Below are 23,066 nucleotides of genomic sequence, written 5' to 3'. Positions count from 1 at the left end.
AGCCCGACGCGGGGCTCGAACTCACAAACCACGAGATCACGCCCCAGCCGAAGTCGGACGCTCAACCGACTGAGCCACCCAGGCGCCCCAGATGAAGACATTTTCTATAAAAGTGTCTTCTATATAATTTAGAAGATCTTTTCTGGAAGTTTCTATCTCAATGTAAATTCCTAACCGGGAATTCTCCAGGTGGATTTTAATCCCCAATGCAGGGTGGGAGGGCGCCTAGCAGAAGGAAGAAGGAAAAAGCCTTAGTCTACTCGGTCCCACCCTGGCCTGGGGGGGGGGGGGGGCCTCACTGGGAGTCCAGGCACCGGCATCAGGAGCTGGAAGGTGAGGCCCTCTGAGGAATGGCCCCCACACCGAGGGGTAAGAACTCTGAGACCCAACCGAGATCAGCCACCCACGCACAAAGCTGCCGCGAGCAGAGGCACCGCCCCCGCCCCCGGCAGGGTCGAGCGTGGACGCGCGCACGGTGGGCGACCCAGGCCGTCCCCGCAGGGCCTCCGCCAAGGGACCGAGCGGCACCCGCGATCCGAACAGGCAGGCTCAGGGCTCGCTGACCTGACCTGGGGCGAGCCCCTTGCCCTTTGGAACCTCCAGCTCTGGCTGGTGTCGCGGGGACTAGCCCGGGCCCGCACGGCCGAGGCTGCGGGACCGCGGGAACCCCCCAGCGTCTTCCAGGACTCGAGGTGTGGCCGGAACAACCAGCCCCCGGAGAGCGCAGCCCTGCGCCCCAGGCCTGCACCTCCGCCTCTCCGGCCGCCGCCACTGACCCCGGCCCTTCCCCCGCTTCCCAAGCCCCTGCTCGGCATCCCCCGCCCCTCGGCCACCCACAGCGACCCCGCCCCTTCCCCCGCCCCGTCCGCGCCCACATCCGCACCCCTACCCCCTCCGTCTGCCCTCTTTCACGACCCCGCCCCTTCACGTCCCGGGCCCGCACCCCGCCCCTCGGGCCGCCCCCACCGACCCCGCCCCTTCCCGCCCCTTTCGCGCCCCGGGCCCTCATCCCCCCCCGCCGCCCCCCCCCCGCCTCTCCGGCCACCCCCAGCTCGCACCGACCCCGCCCCTTCCCCCGCCCCTCTCGCGCCCCGGGCCCGCATTCCCCCCCCCACCCCCCCGCCCCTCCGGCCACCCCCACCGACCCCGCCCCTCCCCCGCCCCTCCCCCGCCCCGTCCGCGTCCGGGGCTCACATCCCCCGCCCCTCCGGCCGCCCCAGAGACCGACCCCGGCTCTTCCTCCCCCTCCAGCGCCCTGGGCCGGGGTCGCTCTGCAATTTTGAAACAAACGGCTGGAACCCCAAAGCCACACCTGCTCCCAAGTGGACTGGGGGGTTCCCAAACAGCCGAGCCAAGCAGACGACCTTCACCTCAGCCCCTGGGCGCCCGCAGCGCCCGCCCGAAGCTCACGCGGGCGGGGCGGCCTTGGGGGGGGCGGGGGCGTTGCCCCGAGGTTCCAGCTTTTCGCAGCCGGTGCGCGGACTTGGGTGACTGGGGTCGGATGGGGTCTTCTCGGACCGGAGGGCAGCGAGGGCGGCCGGAGGGGACGCTGGTCCGGAATGTCCCGACCCCGGGGTTGCGCACTCCCGGCGCCGGGGGGCTCCAGGTACGAAAACGTCAGTAAAGGTCCCTCCGCGGCTCGTGGGGCACAACGTGGGCGTGAGGGTGATGGAAACACAGGAGTTTCTTGCTACTGAATCGTTTTCTCCTGCCTTTTGTAAACGTCAGCAAAGGGGGTGGGACTGGAAGCCGCTGCGGGACAACCTCGTTCTGGGGGCGCCTGGGTGGCTCAGGTCGTGATCTCAAGATTCCTGAGCTGAAGACTTGCATCGGGCTCTGCGCTGACAGCTCGGAGCCTGCTAGGGTTCTCCGTCTCAGAATAAAATAAATATTAGGGAGGAAGGAGGGGAGGGAGGAGGGAAGGGGAGGGAGGCGGGAGGGGAGGAGAGGGAGGGAGGGAGGAAGGACGGGAGGGAGGGAGGGAGGGAGGAAGGACGGGAGGGAGGGAGGGAGGAAGGACGGGAGGGAGGGAGGGAACTTCGTTTTGGTTCTCTGACCTGATTCCTGAAGAAGCCCTTTAAAAGGGCTGGGATCACAAGCAAGGAAGGCAGGCCCCAGAGGGCCGGCCAGGGTGGGCTTTTCTGAACTGGCGATTGTGAATCCAAACCATCCACTGTACGCTCTGGTCTGAGCTGTAAAAGCCAGGAGCCCTTTGCTTGGCTTTACTCCCATATCCCCTGAAATGGTGAGGCCGCGTATCCAGGTGAAAACTGTGTTTTGCGAGGAATGCCTCATGTGGATCTTTGCCGTGAGCTGAAGTCCGGTGAGAGTAACATCCGACGGGTGTAGACATCAGTCCTCACAGGCTCGAGTTTTGCCTGACGCCAGGGGCCGCGATCTGGGGCTGGGAAGGGTCAGGGCGCCCTTCTTTTAGGTTGGGTCTGAAGGGGAGGGGAGAGTGGGTGAGCCCACCCACAACAAGAACCTTGAAGAAGGAGAGAGAATGGGGCTGTCTTCCACACTCTGGAGGAAAACAGATATGGAACCAGAGTACAAGACTCTCAGGACTTTATGGTTTTCTAATTCCTCACATTTACAAGTATTAATTCCTTGTTTTCCCATAATAATTAGCAGTAAACCCCTTATGTCAGGAGCTAAATCCCCAGAGGGGGTGGGGGTGGGGATGTCGGCAGGCTGTGCGGGAGGTCGTCCAGCCCCAGGCCCCCAGGACAGCAGCTGAGAAACAGTGAGTTACCATATCCAGAAAAATCCACGAGAAACTGGCATCTGTGGTCTGGATGCCATTTTAACAGGCCATGAACAGGGGGAAAAGGGTTTATGGATGCAAAACGAACAAGCCTTTTTTAAAATTAAAAAAAAAACAAAAACAAAAAGTTTTATTGGAGCCCAGGTGAGGACAGCTCCCGGGGACACACAATCTCCACAGAGAAGCCAGTGAGTGCTCCGGGGAAGGAACGTTTGCTGCAGGGTCATACGTGTGTTTTACATAAAGAGTTCCAAATCATCAGGAAGAAGGACATTCTGGAAAGTTACAGACAGGTTTTTACAATGTGCACTATGTGCGGGGCTGTGTGATTTTAATCTCACGGGAACCAAGGAGGTTTTTTCCTCTTATTTACTTTATGTCGGATGCTATTTTGATAACGAAGCACGCGTGCAGTGTGTGCCCAGGGCAGAAATACAGCCACAAATCTGAGGTTTTGCCAAGTCTTTCTGACCTTGGTAAATGTTACAGTGTAGCTTCTCTGGGAGCCCAGGAGCAGGTCCCACAAATAGGAAAACTTGGAAACTTCCCTGATCAGGTCTGAGATGGGAGTGCCACGGGCAGGGCTGCAGGATCTCAAGGCCCCCTCATGCTTTGAACCAGCCCTGGGAGGCCTCTGCTCCCTTACCTGGACCTGTGTGGGCATCTGTGCCTTCCTCCTCAAACCCCTCCTTCTGATCCTGTATTTCTGTTCCTATTCTTACCCCTTGTCCCAGGTAAGGGACATTCATTGACGTAAATACACCTGTGCCCCCTCCCTTTCAAGGCAGCAGACAGCTTTAAAAGGACCTGTGATTTTTTTTTTTTTTTTTTTTGTCTTTGAGAGAGAGAGAGCACACACGTAGGGGAGGGGAAGAGAGAGAGGGAGACCCAGAATCCGAAGCAGGCTCCAGGCTCTGCGCTGTCAGCATAGAGCCCGACCCGGGGCTTGAACCCATGAACCGGGAGATCATGACCTGAGCCGAAGTTGGACACTTAACTGACTGAGCCACCCAGACGCCCAGGGACCCGTGATTTCTCATCTAACACCTAGACTTTCCTTCCTGGACATGAGAGTAAGCTACAAAGCTAGACTTCTGTTCCTTCGAGGGGGTCCGGGTCCTTGGAGGAGCCAGCGATTGTACCACACGGGACACTGGAAGACTTGGCCAAGGGAAGTCACCCACAGAGCAGGGACTCTCCACGCCAGCCTCTCACTCGAGTCACTAGGACCTTTGCCCAGGCAGGACCTGGCCCCACGCTGCAGATGCACTGGTGTGGGAGGGGCCTGGGACAGGGGTCTTCGGCAAGCACCCTGGGGGTCTGGTTGAAGGTCGCTGTTGGCCGTGGCTTCCCTTCTTGTGCGCGCGTCCAGAGGACAGCGAAGCTCCCCTCCTCTCCCTCGAGGTGCCCTCGTGGTTTGCACAGCGTGCTTCCTGAGCTGGCAGCGTGGGCACCACCAGGGCAACGGAAAGGCAGCCGCGCAGCTCGCGGCCGCTGAATCGGGAAGGCCGGGGCGGGCCAGGGTCTGGTTTAGAAGCCCCCCCGGAGACGTGCACTGAAGCTGGACAACCTGCCCTGCCCCAACAAAGTCACGGGTGGCGAGACAGGCGAGTCCGTCGGATTGCACTGAGCAAAGCGAGCGCCCGCAGCCTCACACCCAAAGGCAGCTGTAGGAAGTCAGAATGCGGACGAGCTCATTAGCCTGCTCACGAGGCTGGTGTGAGGGTTTCCCTGGGCCAGTGCTTCCCAGCCTCCTCGTGCGGGACGTGCCCGTGAGGCATCTGTGGAGCCTGGAAGGCCCCCAGGTGTGGACTCGCCCTGGGAATGGGGCTCTAGCTCCCGCGCTTCTACTGGGGCCACCCTGCGAGCAGCGAGGGTCTAGGGAAACTTTCTCTGAAACGTGCCCGTGCGTTGTCTTTTTGGAGGCACGGGCATCCACTGTTACGGGCACGGGCTCTGACCTGGGCGCCCGGCGAGCTCACCTCTGCCTGGGCCTCAGTTTCCGTGTTCGTAAGACGAGCACTGGTCTTGCAAGCCCGCACCCCGGCATGGCGAGTGGCCTGGGGCTCGCCGGCCAGGGCGCCTTTCTGCCTCCCCCCATCATCCCCCCCGCCCCCTTTTGTCTTTTCCCCGATTTTCTCTAGTGTCCCCACTACCCCAGACTGAGCCTGTCACATACTGGAGGGGACCTCCAAGGAAACGCGAGGGCGACGACCTCTTTCGGCAACCAGAAAATTGCCAGAATGTAGTAACCGGCTGGCCTGTGGGCTAAGTGCATATCGGATGCAAGGTTGCACAGTTCCGGCCACGGCCTGGGCTCGTCCCCTTGCCGGGAGCCCTCGCCCCATCCCAGTGGGGCTGGCCCGGTGGCCAAGCTCTCTCTACCCTGGCAGGAGGCGGGTGTGGGAGCCGCGGCCTCTCGCGCTGAGGGGCTCCCCTGCCCACAAATAAGGGGTGCAGCAGAGAAGCGCGGCTGCAGGCTGACTCTGGCTCTGTGATGGGTTACTTCGCCTCTGCCTCCCAGGATTAAATGAATACAAAGTGCTTCCAGTCACGGCAGAAGAACACACGGAGCTTAGACTTTGTCGTTGCCAATCCTCTGGCGCCATAGGCTCATCTTTGCGCTTCAAGATGAGTTGCCCAAGTGACTCATTAGCACTGAGGTGTTAATGGCGAATAATGGGCTGGCCCACACCCCTTCCCGGCCACAATTCCATTTCAGTTGGGGAATCAGGATGCTTTTAAGGGCAATTAACAGGACTAAGTGAATTTGTTTTAACAACACAGATACTTCTCATTTCGCCCAAGAGGAGGACAGAGACAGGACAGTGAAGGAAGTTCATTCGCGGCTCAGACAAGCCCAGGCCATGGTTTCCTATGCTGTCACGTCTGCCCGGCACATCTCCTCCGATCAAGTGTCCAGAGGTAGGCAAAGGGGCCTCTCCTCTTGCCCCCTCGCCTCTCACTGGCCAAGTGCCCATTTCTAAACCTGGTGCTGGCGGGGACGGGGCCGCCTCGATGCCTTGGCTTTGAGGAGGTCCACGTGTTGCCTCAGCCGGATTCTGGCTGCCTGGGCAGAAGGTAGGGGACCCCATCGTCACCTTGCTGTAATGCCTCAACCCCAAGGAAGGCATCGGGACCAGTGGAGCCTCAGTTGAGCTGGAGGACGATCCCAGAGCCGCTCGGAACCTCCGCATCTTCCTCTGTACCACGGGCTGCCGGCACCCGCAGGCGGCTGTGAGGGGTACGCGGCTGTGTCCACACAAAGCACAGTTTGCACCATTCGAGCCTTCAGTCAGCGTGTGGTGAATGTCAACTATCAGGATTATCATTACCTCCTTTTCCCCCAAAGTCCTTCCTCTGGTGAAGCTACTCAATGTGAACGTTTAAACGTTTAACAATGTTTTTGATACAATGTGCTGCTTCAGACCCTAAGGATTTCAGGTAAGGGTTTGCAGACCTGTGTACGTTTTTCACAAGTATTACAAATGTAAATAAGATAAAACTTTACCTCTTTCTTGAATCTTTGAGCGATATTTGTACTTTTTTTCCCATTTCATTTTCTTCTGATTTTTTAATCGTGGTAAAATACACACAACAGAAACTTCACTGTCTAAACCATGGAAACATACATTTCAGTGTAACGGACTGACGTGCAGCTGTGACCACCATCCATCCGCCCCTGTAATCGCTTCCGTCTTGGAAAACTGAACCTCTCTGCCCACTGACACTAGCTCCCGGCTCCCCCAGCCCCTGGCACCACCACAGGTATGACGGCGACTGCTCTAAACACCCAGTGTAAGTGGAATTCTCTAGGATATGTGTTTTTGTGACTGGCTTATTTCACTTAACATGGCCATATCCTTGCCAATACTTGGATTTATTTTTTAATTAAAAAAAAAAAAACCTGTATTTTATCACATTTAGCAGAAACTATAGTTCCAAATGACCTGGTGCCATTTTAAAAAGTTTTTTTATTACATTTATTTATTTTTGAGAGACAGAGTGAGACAGAGCACGAGCAGGGGAGAGGCAGAGAGAGGAGACACAGAATCTGAAGCAGGCTCCAGACTCTGAGCTGTCAGCACAGAGCCCGACGCAGGGCTCAAACCCACAAACCGTGAGATCGTGTCCTGAGCCGAAGTTGGTCACTTAACCGACTGAGCCACCCAGGCGCCCAGACCTGACACCACTTTTTCTAACATGTATGAGTTTTCTATTGTATGGGTGCAGTTTTTTGTTTGTTTTTTGTTTTGAGTAAACTGTACCTCCAATGTGGAGCTAGAACTCACGACCCCAAGACCAAAAGTCACTCGCTCATCAATAAAACCATCAGGGACAGGGCTTTTCTCTCTAGAGATTTTTGGTTACTGATTCAATCTTATTTTTTTTTTTTTTGATTCAATCTTATTTAAGTCTACTCCGATTTTCTAATTTTTTGTAACTTAGTCTTAACAGGTTTGTGTCTCTAGGAATTTGTCCATTTCATCTAGGTCATCCAATTTATTGGTGTACAAATGCTCATAGTGAAAGGGCGGGCCTACGCCGGCCGACTCCATCTTGTTCTGTGTTCTCCACCTTGAGTGACTATGTCCCCGACATGACCCCTTTTCCGGGAAAATCGCAGAAACCTCAGATCGCGCCTCCTCCCCTTGAGTAACCTCCCGCTCACCCGGTCAAACTTCCTGATCAAAACACGCCCAGCGACCTGCGTAACAGGACTCTGACCCTTCCCCAGCCAATCGGCTGCCCCTAGACCCCTATAAAACCTTTGTGCTTTTGAAACTCGCTCTCTCTCCCCGGTATCTCACCGCTGCCTCGGTGCAGGTAGGGGACTGAGCTGGAGCTAGCTCGAATAAAGGCTCTTTTGCTTTTGCATCGGATTCGGCTCCCTGGTGGTCTTTGGGGATCACGAATTCTGGGCATAACATTTGGGGGCTCGGCCCGGGATCCCCAAGACCTCCGAGGGACCCCCGACCCGGAGAGCCTGACTGGCCACGGTTAGTGTCTGTCTGTTTGTTCTGTCTTTTCTGTGTGAGCTCATTTCTGGAATTCTGGTAGTGCCCGACGCGGTCTAAGTGGACGCACTGGAGGACCACGGGCCGGGAGTTTCGGAAGATGTTCCGATTCTCCCTTCTGGAGGGACGTGGAATCCCCTCAAAGGTCTGAGATGAGGCGGGTCGCTCCCACTGGTCGGCGTGAGGCCGTCGTCTAGCTTTCGGTTTTGGAGGGACGTGGAATCCCCTCAAAAGCTAGCTTTCAGTTTTGCTTCCATGGAGTTGGAAGACTTTCTAGGGGCCCTCTGTTTGTCTGTTTTTGTGTTTCTCTGTTTTGCTCTGTGGACTTACTGGACGGACGTTATGGGACAGACTCAGACTACGCCTCTACCCACCCTCTTGGCTTAAGCCCTTCCTAGCCCCGCTCCCTCTGGAACCAAAGCCCATTCTTGCTTTGCAGGGGACAAAGAAGAAGAAAAGTCTTATCCAGCCTTCAGCACCCCTCTACCCTGTCTTACAGGGGGGTACTGAAGAAGAATTAATTTTTCCTCCCCCGTATAACCCCTCTAGGATGCCGGAAGAACACCATCCTGCCCCTCCGGGGGAGGCAGACACTGTTCCGAGAGCGGGAGGTGGAAACACTCCAGTGGGAAGCCCGCCCTTTACCAGACAAAGGGCTCAGACGGAGCAATCCGCCTCCGCCGCTGACTCCACTCTTCTGCCCCTGCGAGCCGCCGGACCCCCAGACGCGGAGGGGAATCAGCCCCATCACTATTGGCCTTTCGCCACTAGTGACACCTACAATTGGAAAGCTCAGAATCCTAAGTTTTCCGAGAAACCGGCAGGGCTTATTGACTTATTAGACTCTGTTCTTTTTACCCATCAGCCCACGTGGGACGATTGCCAGCAGCTTTTGCAGGTCCTGTTCACGACCAAAGAAAGAGAAAGAATCCTCAATGAGGCCCGAAAACTAGTTCCGGGCGCAGACGGGAATCCCACCACCAACCAGGCTCAGATAGATGCTTCCTTCCCCTTAATTCGGCCCCAGTGGGATTTCAACACGGCAGAAGGTAAGGAGAGGCTCTGGGTCTACCGCCAGACTCTAATCTCCGGCTGCCTTTTTAGAACGGATCATGGAGGCATTCCGTACCTATACCCCCATGGATCCAGAGGCTCTGGAAAGCAAGGCAGCAGTTATCATGGCCTTTGTAAACCAATCGGCCAAAGACATTAGGAGAAAATTACAGAAAATAGATAGACTAGGAGAAAAAAGTCTGCAGGACTTACTGGTGGTAGCCGAAAAGGTATATAATAACCGGGAGCCTCCTGAGGACAAGCAGGCTCGCATCATGGCGGCTGCCAGCAGTAAGCTGACTCGAGACCTGGCCAGAATACTACTAGCTACCACTGCTGACTTCCCTGAGGAACGAGACCGCCGTCTCCGGCAGCTGGCAGACGACGCAAGAAAAGGTAAAGGAACCACCAAGGGGGGGAAGCAGAGGCTGCAGAAGGATCAGTGCGCATACTGCAAGGAGATAGGGCATTGGGCCTGAGATTGTCCAAAAAGGGCCGGCGGGAAGGGAAGCAAGACTGATCGAGTAAAAGTCCTAGAGCTAGATGAACTAAGCGATTAGGGGAGTCGGGGTTCGGACCCTCTCCCCGAACCCAGGGTAACTCTTAAAGTGGAGGGGACCCCTATTGACTTCCTTGTCGACACCGGAGCACAACATTCGGTCCTCCGCACCCCACAAGGAAAACTAGCCAACAAGAAGTCCTGGGTGCAAGGGGCAACTGGTATGAGCCAGTATTCATGGACTACCCGAAGAACAGTAGATTTGGGAACGGGCCGGGTATCCCACTCCTTTATGGTAATACCAGAAAGCCCCTACCCGCTGTTAGGACGGGATTTACTGACCAAGATTGGAGCTCAGATAACTTTCAGACAAGGGGGGCCTCAGGTCACCGATGGCAAGGGCCACCCCATCCAGGTACTGACCATGAAACTGGAGGATGAATACCTCCTCCACCAGGAGGCGCTCCCGAGAGAGGCTAATATAGACAGATGGCTACAAGAATTCCCCTCGGTTTGGGCAGAGATGGGGGGGATGGGACTAGCCACTCACAGGACCCCAGTCCTGGTAGAGCTCAAGCCAGGAGAGAGTCCGGTAAGGATCAAACAATACCCCATGTCTCAGGAGGCCCAGAAGGGGATCCAGCCACACATCCGGAGACTACGAAGCCTAGGGGTACTAGTTCCTTGCCAGTCTGCCTGGAACACCCCCCTACTGCCGGTCAAAAAGCCTCACACAAATGACTATCGACCGGTACAAGACCTCCGGGAAGTAAATAAGAGGGTCGCGGACATACACCCAACTGTTCCCAACCCATATACTCTCTTGAGCTCCTTAGCGCCCTCCAGGGTCTGGTATACTGTACTAGATTTAAAGGATGCCTTCTTCAGTCTGCCGCTGGCACCCCAGAGCCAACCCTTGTTCGCCTTTGAGTGGCATGATCCGGAGGAGGGCTACAGTGGGCAACTCACCTGGACACGGCTACCTCAGGGATTCAAAAATTCACCCACCATCTTCGACGAGGCACTACACGAGGACCTGGGTGAGTACAGAAGGGAGCACCCTGGCCTCACCCTCCTACAGTACGTAGATGACATCCTGATTGCTGCCGACACGGCCAAAGACTGTGAGTGAGGGACCCAGGACCTGCTGGCTACCGTGGGGGCCTTAGGGTACCAGGCATCCTCAAAGAAGGCTCAGATATGCAGGGAGAGGGTAAATTACCTGGGATATATCCTGGAGGGCGGACAGCGGCGGTTATCAGATGCCAGAAAAGAAACTGTCCTAAAGATCCCTACTCTCACCTCCCGAAGAGAAGTGAGGGAATTCCTAGGATCAGCCGGCAACTGCCACCTCTGGGTTCCAGGTTTTGCTGAGATTGCCAAGCCCCTATATGAAGCTACCAAAGAGGGGAAAACATTTAAATGGACTGAAAAAGAAGAAATTGCCTTTAATCAGTTAAAAAAGGCCCTCTTAAGTGCCCCAGCCCTGGGCCTACCAGACATTATGAAACGCTTCCACCTCTTTGTAGACGAACATAAGGGAAGAGCAAAAGGGGTTCTAACTCAAGCCTTAGGCCCCTGGAACCGCCCAGTGGCTTACCTGTCTAAGAAACTAGACCCAGTGGCTGCCGGCTGGCCGCCATGCCTAAGAATTATTGCGGCGACAGCACTCCTAGTCAAGGATGCAGACAAACTGACCCTAGGACAGGAGATCTGGATCACGACCCCACACGCCATTGAAGGGGTCCTGAAACAGCCTCCAGATAGATGGATGAGCAATACACGTATGACTCATTACCAGAGCCTCCTACTCAACCCTCCACGAGTGCGGTTCCACCCCAGTGCAGCCCTCAATCCTGCAACCCTGCTGCCCAACCCTGACCTAGGTGCTCCACTACATGACTGCGGGAATCCTGGAACAAGTACATGGATTCCGGACGGACCTGACCGACCAGCCCCTCCCCGATGCCGAGGCTACTTGGTTCACTGATGGCAGCAGCATGTGCAAGACGGACACAGGTATGCGGGTGCAGCGGTGGTCACCGAAACGGACACCGTATGGGCGGAGGCTCTACCCTTCGGAACGTCAGCCCAGCGAGCAGAGCTCATAGACCTCACCAAGGCGCTGATGCTGGGAGCTGGAAAACGGCTCAACATCTACACAGACAGCCGTTATGCATTTGCCACAGCTCATATTCATGGGGCAATTTATCAGGAGAGGGGGTTACTGACGGCAGAAGGACGGACTATAAAAAATAAGCAGGAGATACTTAACCTGCTTACGGCCTTATGGCTTCCTGCCAAGCTAGCCATTATCCACTGCCAAGGGCACCAAAAAGCTGATAACCCAGTAGCTAGAGGTAATCGAAAGGCTGACCAGGCAGCCAAGGCAGTAGCCCTTACTCCAGTCCCCACCATGACCATACAACTACCGGACCCGGGAGACCCAGTTTTACCAGACCAGCCCAAGTACTCCCAGGAGGAGTTACAGCGGATCAAGAAGCTCCCCATGGCCCAGGAGATAAAGGGATGGTGGTATACACCTAACAAGGAGCTCGTGCTGCCAGACCGGCTTGGAGTCTCAATATTAGAGCACATGCTTCGGTCTAATCACATGGGGGCCCGAAAATTAAAAGACTTAATCCGACATGCCAGAATCAAGATTCACCAACAGGACACCAAAATAGAGCAAGGTGTATCTGCCTGCAAGACCTGCCAACTCACCAACGCGAGAGCCACATCAAATAAAAAAGGAACCAGGCTCAGAGGCACCAGACCGGGAGCCCAATGGGAAGTCGACTTCACTGAAGTCAAACCAGGAAAGTATGGTTATAAATATCTTTTAGTATTTACAGACACCTTCTCTGGCTGGGTGGAGGCATACCCAACCAAGCATGAACCGGCTCAGACGGTGGCTAAGAAGCTACTAGAAGACATCTTACCCAGGTATGGTTTTCCTGCCATGGTAGGATCGGACAATGGACCAGCTTTTATCTCGCAGGTAACACAGGCAGTAGCCAAGGCGGTGGGGGCAAACTGGAAATTACATTGTGCTTATAGGCCCCAGAGCTCAGGACAGGTAGAAAGAATGAATAGAACCCTAAAAGAGACCCTTACCAAATTAACCATGGAGACTGGCGGGGACTGGGTGACTCTCCTACCGTACGCCCTTTACCGGGTTAGAAACACTCCTTACACTCTGGGTTTTACTCCCTACGAGATCATGTTTGGAAGGCCACCCCCTGTTATTCCCAGCCTTCGAGCTGAACTTAATGCTGAGTTTAAAGATCAAGAACTTTTTCTTTCCTTGAGAGGGCTCCAGAGGGCGCATGAGGACATTTGGCCGCGCCTCCGTGCCATCTACGAGGCTGGCCCGACCCCGACACCTCATCAGTACAGGCCGGGAGACTGGGTCTATGTCAAGAGGCACCACCGAGAGACCCTCGAGCCACGCTGGAAGGGACCCTACATCGTGGTGCTGACAACCCCCACCGCTCTCAAAGTAGATGGCATCGCGACCTGGGTCCATCACACCCACGTTCGGCCAGCGGACCCCTCCTCAATCCGGAAGGACTTCGTCACGCGATGGGCCATCAGTCGGGACCAACACAACCCGCTCAAGCTCAAGCTACAGCGCATTCAACCCACCTAATATTGGTAACTCTGTTAACTCTGCTTGTCATTGCTCATGCTGCCGGGAGTCCCCACGCCCCCCAAAACATCACCTGGCAGATCATAGACACCAGCTCGGGGACAATACTTAATCAGACCTCCCAGAGCCACCCCAGGGACACATGCTTCCCAGAACTTAGCGTAAACCTCCAAACTCTGTTCCCCTTGTCACCATAAATGCAGCCAGTCCCATGATTGGGTCCGTAAGCTACATGACAAGGGGGGAATGAAAGGGCAGGCCTACGCCTGCCGACTCCATCTTGTTCTGTGTTCTCCACCTTGAGTGACTATGTCCCCGACATGACCCCTTTTCCGGGAAAATCGCAGAAACCTCAGATCGCGCCTCCTCCCCTTGAGTAACCTCCCGCTCACCCGGTCAAACTTCCTGATCAAAACACGCCCAGCGACCTGCGTAACAGGACTCTGACCCTTCCCCAGCCAATCGGCTGCCCCTAGACCCCTATAAAACCTTTGTGCTTTTGAAACTCCCTCTCTCTCCCCGGTATCTCACCGCTGCCTCGGTGCAGGTAGGGGACTGAGCTCGAGCTAGCTCGAATAAAGGCTCTTTTGCTTTTGCATCGGACTCGGCTCCCTGGTGGTCTTTGGGGATCACGAATTCTGGGCATAACAATAGTACTCTTTTTTTTTTTTTAATTTTTTTTTCAATGTTTATTTATTTTTGGGACAGAGAGACAGAGCATGAACGGGGGAGGGGCAGAGAGAGAGGGAGACACAGAATCGGAAACAGGCTCCAGGCTCTGAGCCATCAGCCCAGAGCCCGACGCGGGGCTCGAACTCATGGACCGCGAGATCGTGACCTGGCTGAAGTCAGACGCTTAACCGACTGCGCCACCCAGGTGCCCCAACAATAGTACTCTTAATAATCCTTTTTCTTTTCTTTAGAACTGATAATTTCTCCATTTTCATTTCTGATTTTAGAAATTTCAGTCTTCTTTTCTTCATCTAGAGTTTTGAGGGGGCCTGGGTGGCTCACTTAAGCGTCTCTTGAGCTCAGGGTCCTGAGTTCAAGCCCTACATTGGGCTCCGTGCTGGGTGTGAAGCCTACTTTAGAAATAAAATAAAGTTTTGTCAATTTTGTTATCTTTTCGAAGCACTAACATTTATTGGTATTCTCTACTGCATTTGTCACCGCTCTAGACTTCATTTCCTTCCTTCTCCTAGCTTTGGGTTTTTTCTGTACGTCCTTAAATTGTAAAGTTAGGTGGTTGATTTTCTGCAATCTTGACTTTTTTAACGTCAGCATTTATACCTATAACCATCCCTTTAGCACTGCTTTTGCCACATCCTGTAAGTTTTGATGTGTTGTTTTCATTTTCATTCATCTCAAAGTATTTTTTAATCTCCCTGTGATGACTTCTGTGTTGGTTATTTAAGACTGTGTTGGTGTAATTTCCAATTTTATTTGTTACTGATTTTGAACTTCTTCCCATTATGGTGATAGATTGCAGGACAGCCTTGTTTTTAAATTCTTGAAACTTAATCTGTGGCCTGACATACGGAAAATGTCCCACGTGCACCTGAGAGCAACGCACGTGCTCTTGTTGGCTGGTGTCTGGTACATGTTCGCTCTAGTTGGCTTATCGTGTTAAGTCCTCGATTTCTCTGCTTCTGTCTGGTTCATGTGCCCACGGTTATGAGAGGAGTATTAAGGTCTCCGACTATCATTGTAGAACTGTTTCTCCATTCAGTTGTGTCAAGTTTTGCTTCACGCATTTCAGTGGCCTACCATTAGATGTGTAAATGTTTATAATTGTTATGTATTGTTTCACTGAAATTTGTATTTATAGTGCCCTCCCTTATCTCTTGTAATTTTTGAAAATTTAAACACATTTTTATCTGATATTAGTGTAGCCACTCCTGCTATCATTGGTTATTATTTGCATGGAACATCTTTTCACATCCTCTCGCTTTTCACTATTTATAGCTTTGGATCTAGAGTCTCTTGGAGACAGCATGTTATTTGGATGATGGCTTTTTATCCATTCTGGCAATCTCTGTCTTTACATTGAAGAGTTTAATCCACTTGTAATCCACATGTAAGATAACTACAGAGAAGGACTTTTGTCATTTTTCTATTTGTTATGTGCCTTCAGCTTCTTTTTATCCCTCATTCCCTGCATTACTGTCTTCTTTTGTGTTTAGTTTGTTATTGCCGTTGTTTCGTAGTGAAACATTTAAATTCCCTTCCCATTTCCTTTTGTATATATACACTACAGCTGTCTCCTTTGTGGTTACCGTGAGGATTACATTCGACACCCTGTATTTATACCAGCTTGATTTCGGTAACACACACACACTCTCCTTTAACGTCTCTGTCCCCAGCCCTCTCAGTTGTTGTCACAAAACATAAATTAACAAGTATTCCGAACGCACTAGTCTCTTAAATTACGTAGAAATCAAAATGTGGAGTTACAAACTGTCCTAAAAATACTAGTTTTTATCATTGGCCATATATTTTTCTTTACTGAGATCTTTATTTCTCCATACAGCTTTAAGTTACACTCCACTGTCTTTCATTTCACCTGCAGGACTTAAGCATCGCTTCAAGGGCAGGTCTAATAGTAATGGCATTCCCTCAGCTTTTATTTACCTAAAAATGTCTTAATTTCTCCCTCACCTTTGAAGGACATTTGCTGAATACAGAATTCCTGGTTGAAAGTTTTTCTTTTCAGCATTCTGCGTATATCAACCCACTGCCTCCTGACCTCTGGTTTCTGATGGAAATCTGTTAATCTTATCTGGGATTCCCTTATATGTATTGATTTACTTCTCTCTTGCTGCTTCAAGATGCTTTGTTTGGCTTTTCGCATGTTTATGTGTCTGGGGCGCCTGGGGGGCTCAGTCGGTTAAGTGTCTGACTCTTGATTTCTGCTCAGGTCGTGACCGGGCTCTGGGCTGGCAGCACAGCACCTGCTTGGGACTCTCTCCCCTTCTCTGACTGCCCCTTCCCCACTAACGCTGTCTGCCTCTCTCAAATAAACCTAAAAAGGGGGGGGGGGCGCACTCCTGGGTGACTCAGTCGGTTAAGCATCCGACTTCAGCTCAGGTCATGATCTCACAGTCTGTGGGTTTGAGCCCCACGTCAGGCTCTGTGCTGACAGCTCGGAGCCTGCTTCGGATTGTGTCTCCCTCTCTCTCTCTGCCCCTCCCTCACTCACACTCTGTCTCTCTCCAAAATAAACATTAAAAAAAAATAAAAAACAAAAAGTTTATGTGTTTTAGTGTGGGTCTCTGAGTTCATCTTGAGAGTTCACTGAGATTCCTGGGTGTTTCCTCAAACTTGGGAAACGTTCAGCCATTGTTTCTTCCAATACTTTCTCTCTCTCTCTCTCTCTCTCTCTCTCTCTCTCTCTCTCTCTCTCTCTCTCTCTCTCTCGTCTCCTTCTGGGACGCCCACAATGCATACGTTGGTCTGCTTGGTGGGATCCCACAGGTCCCTTAGGTCCCATTAACTTTAACTTTTTTTTCTTTCTGTTTCTCAAACTCAGCTTCCTAGAGCTGTACAGTATTCAAATTAATGCTAACAAGTCGCACAGGCGCGTGCTCACATTCTTCAAGATAAACCTGAGGCCGGAACGCTGAGCCTCTGTTCTCACAACAGGATTTTAGGGTCCTAGAGGGACATCTTCACCTATGAAGCTCTGTGTTTGTTGCTGGCAGACACATGTGACTTCCAATAGGACAGACTTTGCTCTCCTATCATCTTGGCGTGTCACCAAGACGTGAAAACCTAGCCGTGTCCGTGGGGCCACACTGCAGAGGGCCGCCGGGCCTCCAGTGCGAGCACGTGTACACGGTGCTCCGCGCGTCCTCGTGAGGTAGGCCGTGCACACCCTCCACCAGACACTGAATGAACGCTTCCCCTCGATCCCTTTGCTCGTCAATAAAACCAAGCTCCTAAGCAGAAGGGGAATACAAAGCACGTGCCAGGCTCCACTAAGTCGGCGTTCACGCATTTCAGTATACCCTCGCTGACCTTTGAAGCGGATGCCGTTCTCCCCACGGACACCGAGGGTGCTGAGCACGGAGGTCGCTGCTGGCGGACTGAGTACTGAGCCCAGAGCGGCAGGCTTCAGAGCCAAGCGGACGGAAAGTCCTTCCCTGCAGCACGAGGCCGGCATCTGTTCTCCCTGAATATACAAAAGCTGCACCTTGCCTTCTTCCTGTTTCTTTTAACCCGAAGCCCTGGTTTTCTGCTGCAATCTGGTCACAGGTGGCTCTTTCTCAGTCTTCCTTTTGGCCGTATGTTCTGCTTTGCCTCAGCTTTTCTCAGGCCCAGGGTGAAAAAGGGCCTCAGGCCACGCCTGCATCTACTGCCCACGTTCTCCTCTGAGCCAGCGCTAACACCTACCCCTGACTCGAAGCAGACCCCGTCGGTCCATTAGTCGATCAACACGTATTATACTCTGGCCTGGGAAACCTCATGCAAGAGGCAGACAAGACGCTGACTCAGGGGCACCTGGGTGGCGCAGTCGGTTGGGCGTCCGACTTCAGCTCAGGTCACGATCTCACGGTCCGTGAGTTCGAGCCCCGCGTCGGGCTCTGGGCTGATGGCTCAGAGCCTGGAGCCTGTTTCCGATTCTGTGTCTCCCTCTCTCTCTGCCCCTCCCCCGTTCATGCTCTCTCTCTGTCTCAAAAATAAATAAACGTTAAAAAAAAAAAAAAAAAGACGCTGACTCAGCAATCAGTGCAGTGAGGTCGTTGCTATGGGAATTTAGGGCACTGCAACCAAAACTGGGCATTCACAGAAGGCTCCCCAAAGGTGGCCCCCTCCCCAAGGTAAGGCAGAAAGGGGGGAAGAGCACGTGCAAACATGACGTCACAGGAACGGGGGGGCAGGTGACGGGTGGTGCCAAGTGAGGCTCTGTTACAAGTGATGCCACCAGGGTCCTGAGAGAAGCGAGCCCGGAGGCTGGTGTGGGTGGGGGCTGGGCTCATGACTGCAGGGGAAAAGGGCTTAAGTGTGAAAGTGGAAGGATGCTTAGCAAGAAGCTCTGACTCCCAAGGCAAACCTACAGACGCAAGGCCGACTCTGACTTGAGGGGGGGGGGGGGGTGCGGGTGGTGTCCAGGCTGGGAGTTCAGGGTCGAGGGCACTTTGAATCTGCCTCATACTTAGTGTCTGCTGTCGGGTCCCGGCCGGGGTGCCCCGCTGCTACGGGATCACCGCACCACTTCTGGAGGCTGCCTCCCCCTCCCCCTCCCCTCTGGCCCTTCCCACTACGGAAGTCCTAGGTTCCAGGAACTGAACGTTAGACGACAGCTGTGTAGACTGTGTAGATGAGTACAAGGCAGGGCCGGCCTCCCTCCATGGCCTCCTGCCACCACCTCCCCCCTGCCTCTGCAGCCACACCGGCCACAGACTGGTTAGGACACATGCTGCAACCACCAGACTGCTTTCACTGACGGTGCAATGCTGCAGTTGAATAATATTTTAAATCTTAATCACAAGAATTTACATATAGCCCTATCAAGCTTCACTTGATTAACTTTGGTTCTACATCTCAACCTACCGAAAGGCAATTGTGAGTTCTATTTTGTCACGTGACACATTCTTCCCAGTTCTACACTTTATGTAATTTCGATAGCCTTTAAGTAAGAACTGAGCAAATCCTGGGACACGGGATTTCAGAAACAGGTCTCCACACCTCAACAGGAGGGCGTGGAACACAAGGGAAGTAAGGGCCGGAGGAGCACAGGCTTTTCTCCCTCCCACGGGGTGATAGGGAGCAAATGGATCATTTATTTCACTCTAGAGCTTACATGTGTCATAGATTTAACTCGGGCACGTTGAATATGCTTTATTCTAAGCACTTTTCAGTTTCAAAAAAACAATGCATGTATCACAAACTCTTGAACAGAAAAGGTGCCGTAAAAAAGTTGGAGATATCCTCGGGGCGCCTGGGTGGCTCAGTCGGTTGAGCATCTGACTTCAGCTCAGGTCATGATCTTGCCATTCATGGGTTCAAGCGCCACGTCGGGCTCTGTGCTGACGGCTCCAATTCTGCATCTCCCTCTGCTTCCAATTCTGCATCTCCCTCTCTCTCTGCCCTTCCCCTGCTCATGCTCTGTCTCTGTCTCTCTCAAAAGTAAATAAACATTTAAAAAATTTAAAAAAAAGTTGGAGATATCCTGAACTTTACTGATAGGACCTAAAAGGCCAAGACGTCAGAGGGAAGACTCGAGGGAGGAAACCCTTCTGAACATGAAGTGAGTGTTCAAAGACTGAAAACGATGGTCTTCCGGGCAGTCTTCCCATGGAAGCCTATCAAATTTTCTGTCCTGTTCGGTGTTTCAGCTGCTTGATATGTGGTTATTTTCAGTTCTGTTCTCAGGCTACTCAGTCCTTTCCAGGGTGGGACTGCTGGCTGCCAGCTGAAGCTCCCCGTAGACGCCCGGCTTGTACGAGAGGGAGTGGCCTGGGACGAGGCAGAAGAAGGCGCCAGGAAGGCACAGAGCTGCCAGGCCCACCCCCAAACCTCCACACGCACAACCCAGAAGCTCCGTGAACACTCTGTACCTGAAGTTCCAAGTCCTTCTAACAAACGCCAAGGTGAAGTAGGAAGCACTCTCTGCACTCAGAGGTCCTGTGCTTAGTGAGGGTTCTTTCCACCCAAAGAGAAGATGAACCCTTACAAAGGTACAGAGTACCAAATGCCAGCAGCTAACAGAGATGCTGTTAGCGTGACCTTTAACCCTGTAAAACCAGTCCACACCACCAGGCAGCCCCTCGGTCTCCGATCTAGTCTTGGCCCCGTTTCTGGTCTCCAACTGTACTTACAGAGAGAACCTAAGACAATCGGTAGGAGTACGGAGCACAGAATTTCCCGGTCTGAAAACACATCTTTTTCCTGCCATTTGTTGACTTTTGGAAGCACAGGTGGAAAAGAGGAAAGAAAAGAACAGGCCAGCACCCTGCACCGGCCTCTCCCAGTGCCCGTTACTTGACACACAACATACGTCCACGGCACACTGAGCTCACAATCCAGGAATCCAGGCTTGTTCCCACTGCTCCGCACGGACGTCTGGACACCTTCGGCAGTGGAGACCAGATCTACGGTCAGCAGAACGGGCTGCCTGGTGCTGCAGGGTCCTGTATCAGTCAGGGTTTTTATACCGTGTATTTGTGATGTTATAACATCACGGGGGCCTTGCTGGCTGCGGAGACACTGCCCCTCCCAGGGCTAATTCCTACAGACAGTGAACCATTCCCCTGTAAACTCACATTTTATGTACAGACCCACAGATCCAGAGCCCACACTCCCAACCACCTCCTTTATCTGGCTCTTGCACACCAGCCAGTATTTCCTCTGCCGCACATCCCCCAGGGCCAGGACTCAACACGCAGAAAGCACTCCTATAGCCCAGAGCCTGCTGAAACTACTCACACTATCCAGCCTCGGCCATTCATTCCTGCAGAAGCCACACGTTCTCCTCTCCCTCAGCCTCCTGACCGACCCTGGAGCTTCCCCAAGTGGCCCTGCACAGCATGTCCCCACCTCCCGGGAATGTGGTGAATGAACTCCCCTTTCCGGACAGCAGGCTCAAGGTGTGTCTTCCCACTCCTGGTTAGAGCAAAGCACGTACATTTTCACAAGCTGACAGTCTGCACGCCAGCAACCGCACTCCCAGGTGAAATGCTCCACACACGCGGCTACGAGCACCTTCCGGGGCAGACGAGATCACCTGAGTGCCACCTGGGCAGCTACATGCCTAGAGCTTCCCAGTGGTCCGCCCGTGTCCCATGACAGGTCCTTTCAACAGGGGCTGCTGTGCCCACAAAGGCGGCGTTGCCGGTGCCACCTGCCTGCTGGGCACCGGCCCTGGTACCAGATGCCAGAAGGTGCCCAGGGGACAGCAGTGCTTCCTTCCTGACACTGTTTACAAAAGCCAAGTCCCGAGCCTCCTTGCTCCACCTCACTAGCGCCCGTCTCATCATCCAAGCCGCGCTGATGCCGTCCTCAGCATCTCGACACTGATGGCACTCGGGAAACGGAGGTGCCCCTCGCCCGGGAGCAGCTGCTCTAGGTCACGTGGAGCAGGGTTTCTTTCACTTCCTTCCAACAGTGCTGTGACGCCCCTGACCCACACTCCCTGCATGGCAGCGGTCCTGCCCGGGGGAAAACTAGACGTGGGGCCATTCCAAGTCCGCCAGGAGGACAGCGCTTAGGGAATGAGCGGGATCACACACAAGTCGACGCTCTGCCTTGCTTGCTGGGAGCCCGCGAGGGGTGAAAAGCGGGACAAAGATGCCTGACTGTCCCCACAGGCCCCCTTCCTTCTCAGGCTAAGGCACAAGGCTGCCCGGGCGGTGGGACCGTGGTTCCGCCCAGCAGAGCCTCACACCTCACCCCCTCTCCGCCCCTCAGTCACCTCCGCCCTTCCTGCCGCAGGTCAGGGTCCGGGTGGCTACTTGCTGCCCCCGACAGGTGGTTCTCGCGGGAGAGGTCGCCATCTGCGCAGGGTGTGGCTGCCACGTTTCCCTCTCGTGTGTGTGTCAGTGGAGACTCCGCGGGGCTCTCGCTCCTGCACCCTCGCTCTTTCCTCCTCTTATATTCCATGATCTGTTTGTTGAGCGCCTCGTGATCAATCCCACACAGACTTGAGCAGGCGGCAGGGCCCTGGGTGCTGCGTGAAGGGGCGTCCAGGGCCCCACAGCCCCTGGAGGGGAGAAAAGACGTCAGGTGAAGCGTGGGTGAAGCCGGGCGGTGTGGGGGCTCCTGGCCACCTCCTGGTGGACCCACTGATGTCCGAGGGAGGCTGGGGGATATGGCACGGGGAAGGGGCTCTGCCCCCATGTATGGTGCAGCCCAGGACATCTTGGACACAGCCCTCCCATCAGATGCCCTCTCAGTTGCTTTTCCCCAAATACAGCCAGCGTGCTAGGCCCGTCAGGCAGAATTATGGGTATGGTCCTTTACATGTGCCACTCAGGGTACTTGTCAAAACCCAAACATGGCCGTGTCCTGCCTCTGACCCCCCTCCTGCTCAGCTACGGAAGGCTCAACTCCCTGCTGGTCTGGGATGTGGGCACTCACTGCTGCTTGGGGCCCTCGGGGCACAGCGTCCCCTCCCCTGGCAAGCAGGTCGCTGGGGGCCCCACCCAAGTCCTGACAGTGCTGCCCCTGACGCTGACGCGCCTGCTCTGAGAACACAGGCTCAAGACCTGCTGAAGCTCTTCCGGAACCCGGAACGGGGCCCCTCCACATACAGCTCACGTCTCTTTCTCAGCTGCAGCACCGCCCCCACCTCCTGACCGCCCCCCCCCACTGGAAGGGGTGTCCTACATGCCCTTCTTGACACACAATCATCTGTGGATTCACTGCTCCCTGTGGGTCTCCGCCAGCAAAATGCAAGCTCCAAAGACCCCAATGTCTGTTCTATTCACATACGTATTGTACATGCTAGAACAGAGCCACAGGACATGCTCAGTAAAAATGTGCCGAGTGGAAAAACAGGGCGAGGGAGAGACACCTGTCCCCTCTCCAGGAGTTACCATAGCGATGGCAGATGCCATGGGCTCCAGCACTGTCGGGTAGACCACCGAGGCACTCCGAGCAGCCTTGCTGAGTACTCAGAACCACTGCAGACTGCCCCCAGGACCCGCCACAGGTCACTGCCAGGCTGCTGGGGCAGTGCACGGCCAGGGGTGCAGAACTGGGCAGCTGCCGTGGGAATCACACCAGGGCATTTGCCCAGGACAATCAAAACCATGTCCACGTGTACCTGGCATCACTTTGCACACGGTCTTCTCTTTCCTCTGGGGGCCCAAAATCAGCATTTGCCAGTAACCAATCAACCTGGAAAGGGGCATAGAGAGCAATTCAGTAAGCCACACCTCTGTGCCACCTGCACCACGGCCCAGCTCAGACACAGGCCTTCCAACTGTCCTCCGTGCCCCTCCGGTGACATCCCCCAGGGATGAGGCCATTCACCAGTCTGTGCTTTCAAACACCTGTTACTTAACAATCACATTTTCTCTAATAACGAACCGAGGCTTTCCTAAAACTACACTTAAGTCAAATTTATGAAGAAAC

At 54.1% G+C, this 23,066-nt stretch overlaps 1 protein-coding gene across 3 annotated transcripts in view; it reads right to left on the bottom strand.

Moving 5' to 3' along the window:
• RBFA (ribosome binding factor A) overlaps positions 1-23,066 on the bottom strand; it is a 50,086-nt gene that overhangs the window by 16,235 nt on the left and 10,785 nt on the right. The window contains exons 6-7 of one of the 3 annotated variants that reach the window (XM_023242141.2): positions 22,756-22,829; positions 18,816-21,690 (exon numbers count right to left, since the gene is read on the bottom strand). The exons of the other annotated variants lie outside the window; for them this stretch is intronic. Coding sequence (XP_023097909.1) covers positions 21,399-21,690; positions 22,756-22,829 — 366 coding nt within the window. The 3' untranslated portion in view covers positions 18,816-21,398. Of the gene's footprint in view, positions 1-18,815; positions 21,691-22,755; positions 22,830-23,066 lie in introns of those variants that run through there. 3 annotated transcript variants of the gene reach the window in all.

The sequence above is a fragment of the Felis catus genome, chromosome D3 (assembly GCF_018350175.1).
Source record: "Felis catus isolate Fca126 chromosome D3, F.catus_Fca126_mat1.0, whole genome shotgun sequence".
Lineage (NCBI taxonomy): Eukaryota > Metazoa > Chordata > Mammalia > Carnivora > Felidae > Felis > Felis catus.
The sequence above is the reverse complement of the archived record's forward strand: the minus strand, read 5'-3'. Positions and strand labels throughout refer to the sequence as shown.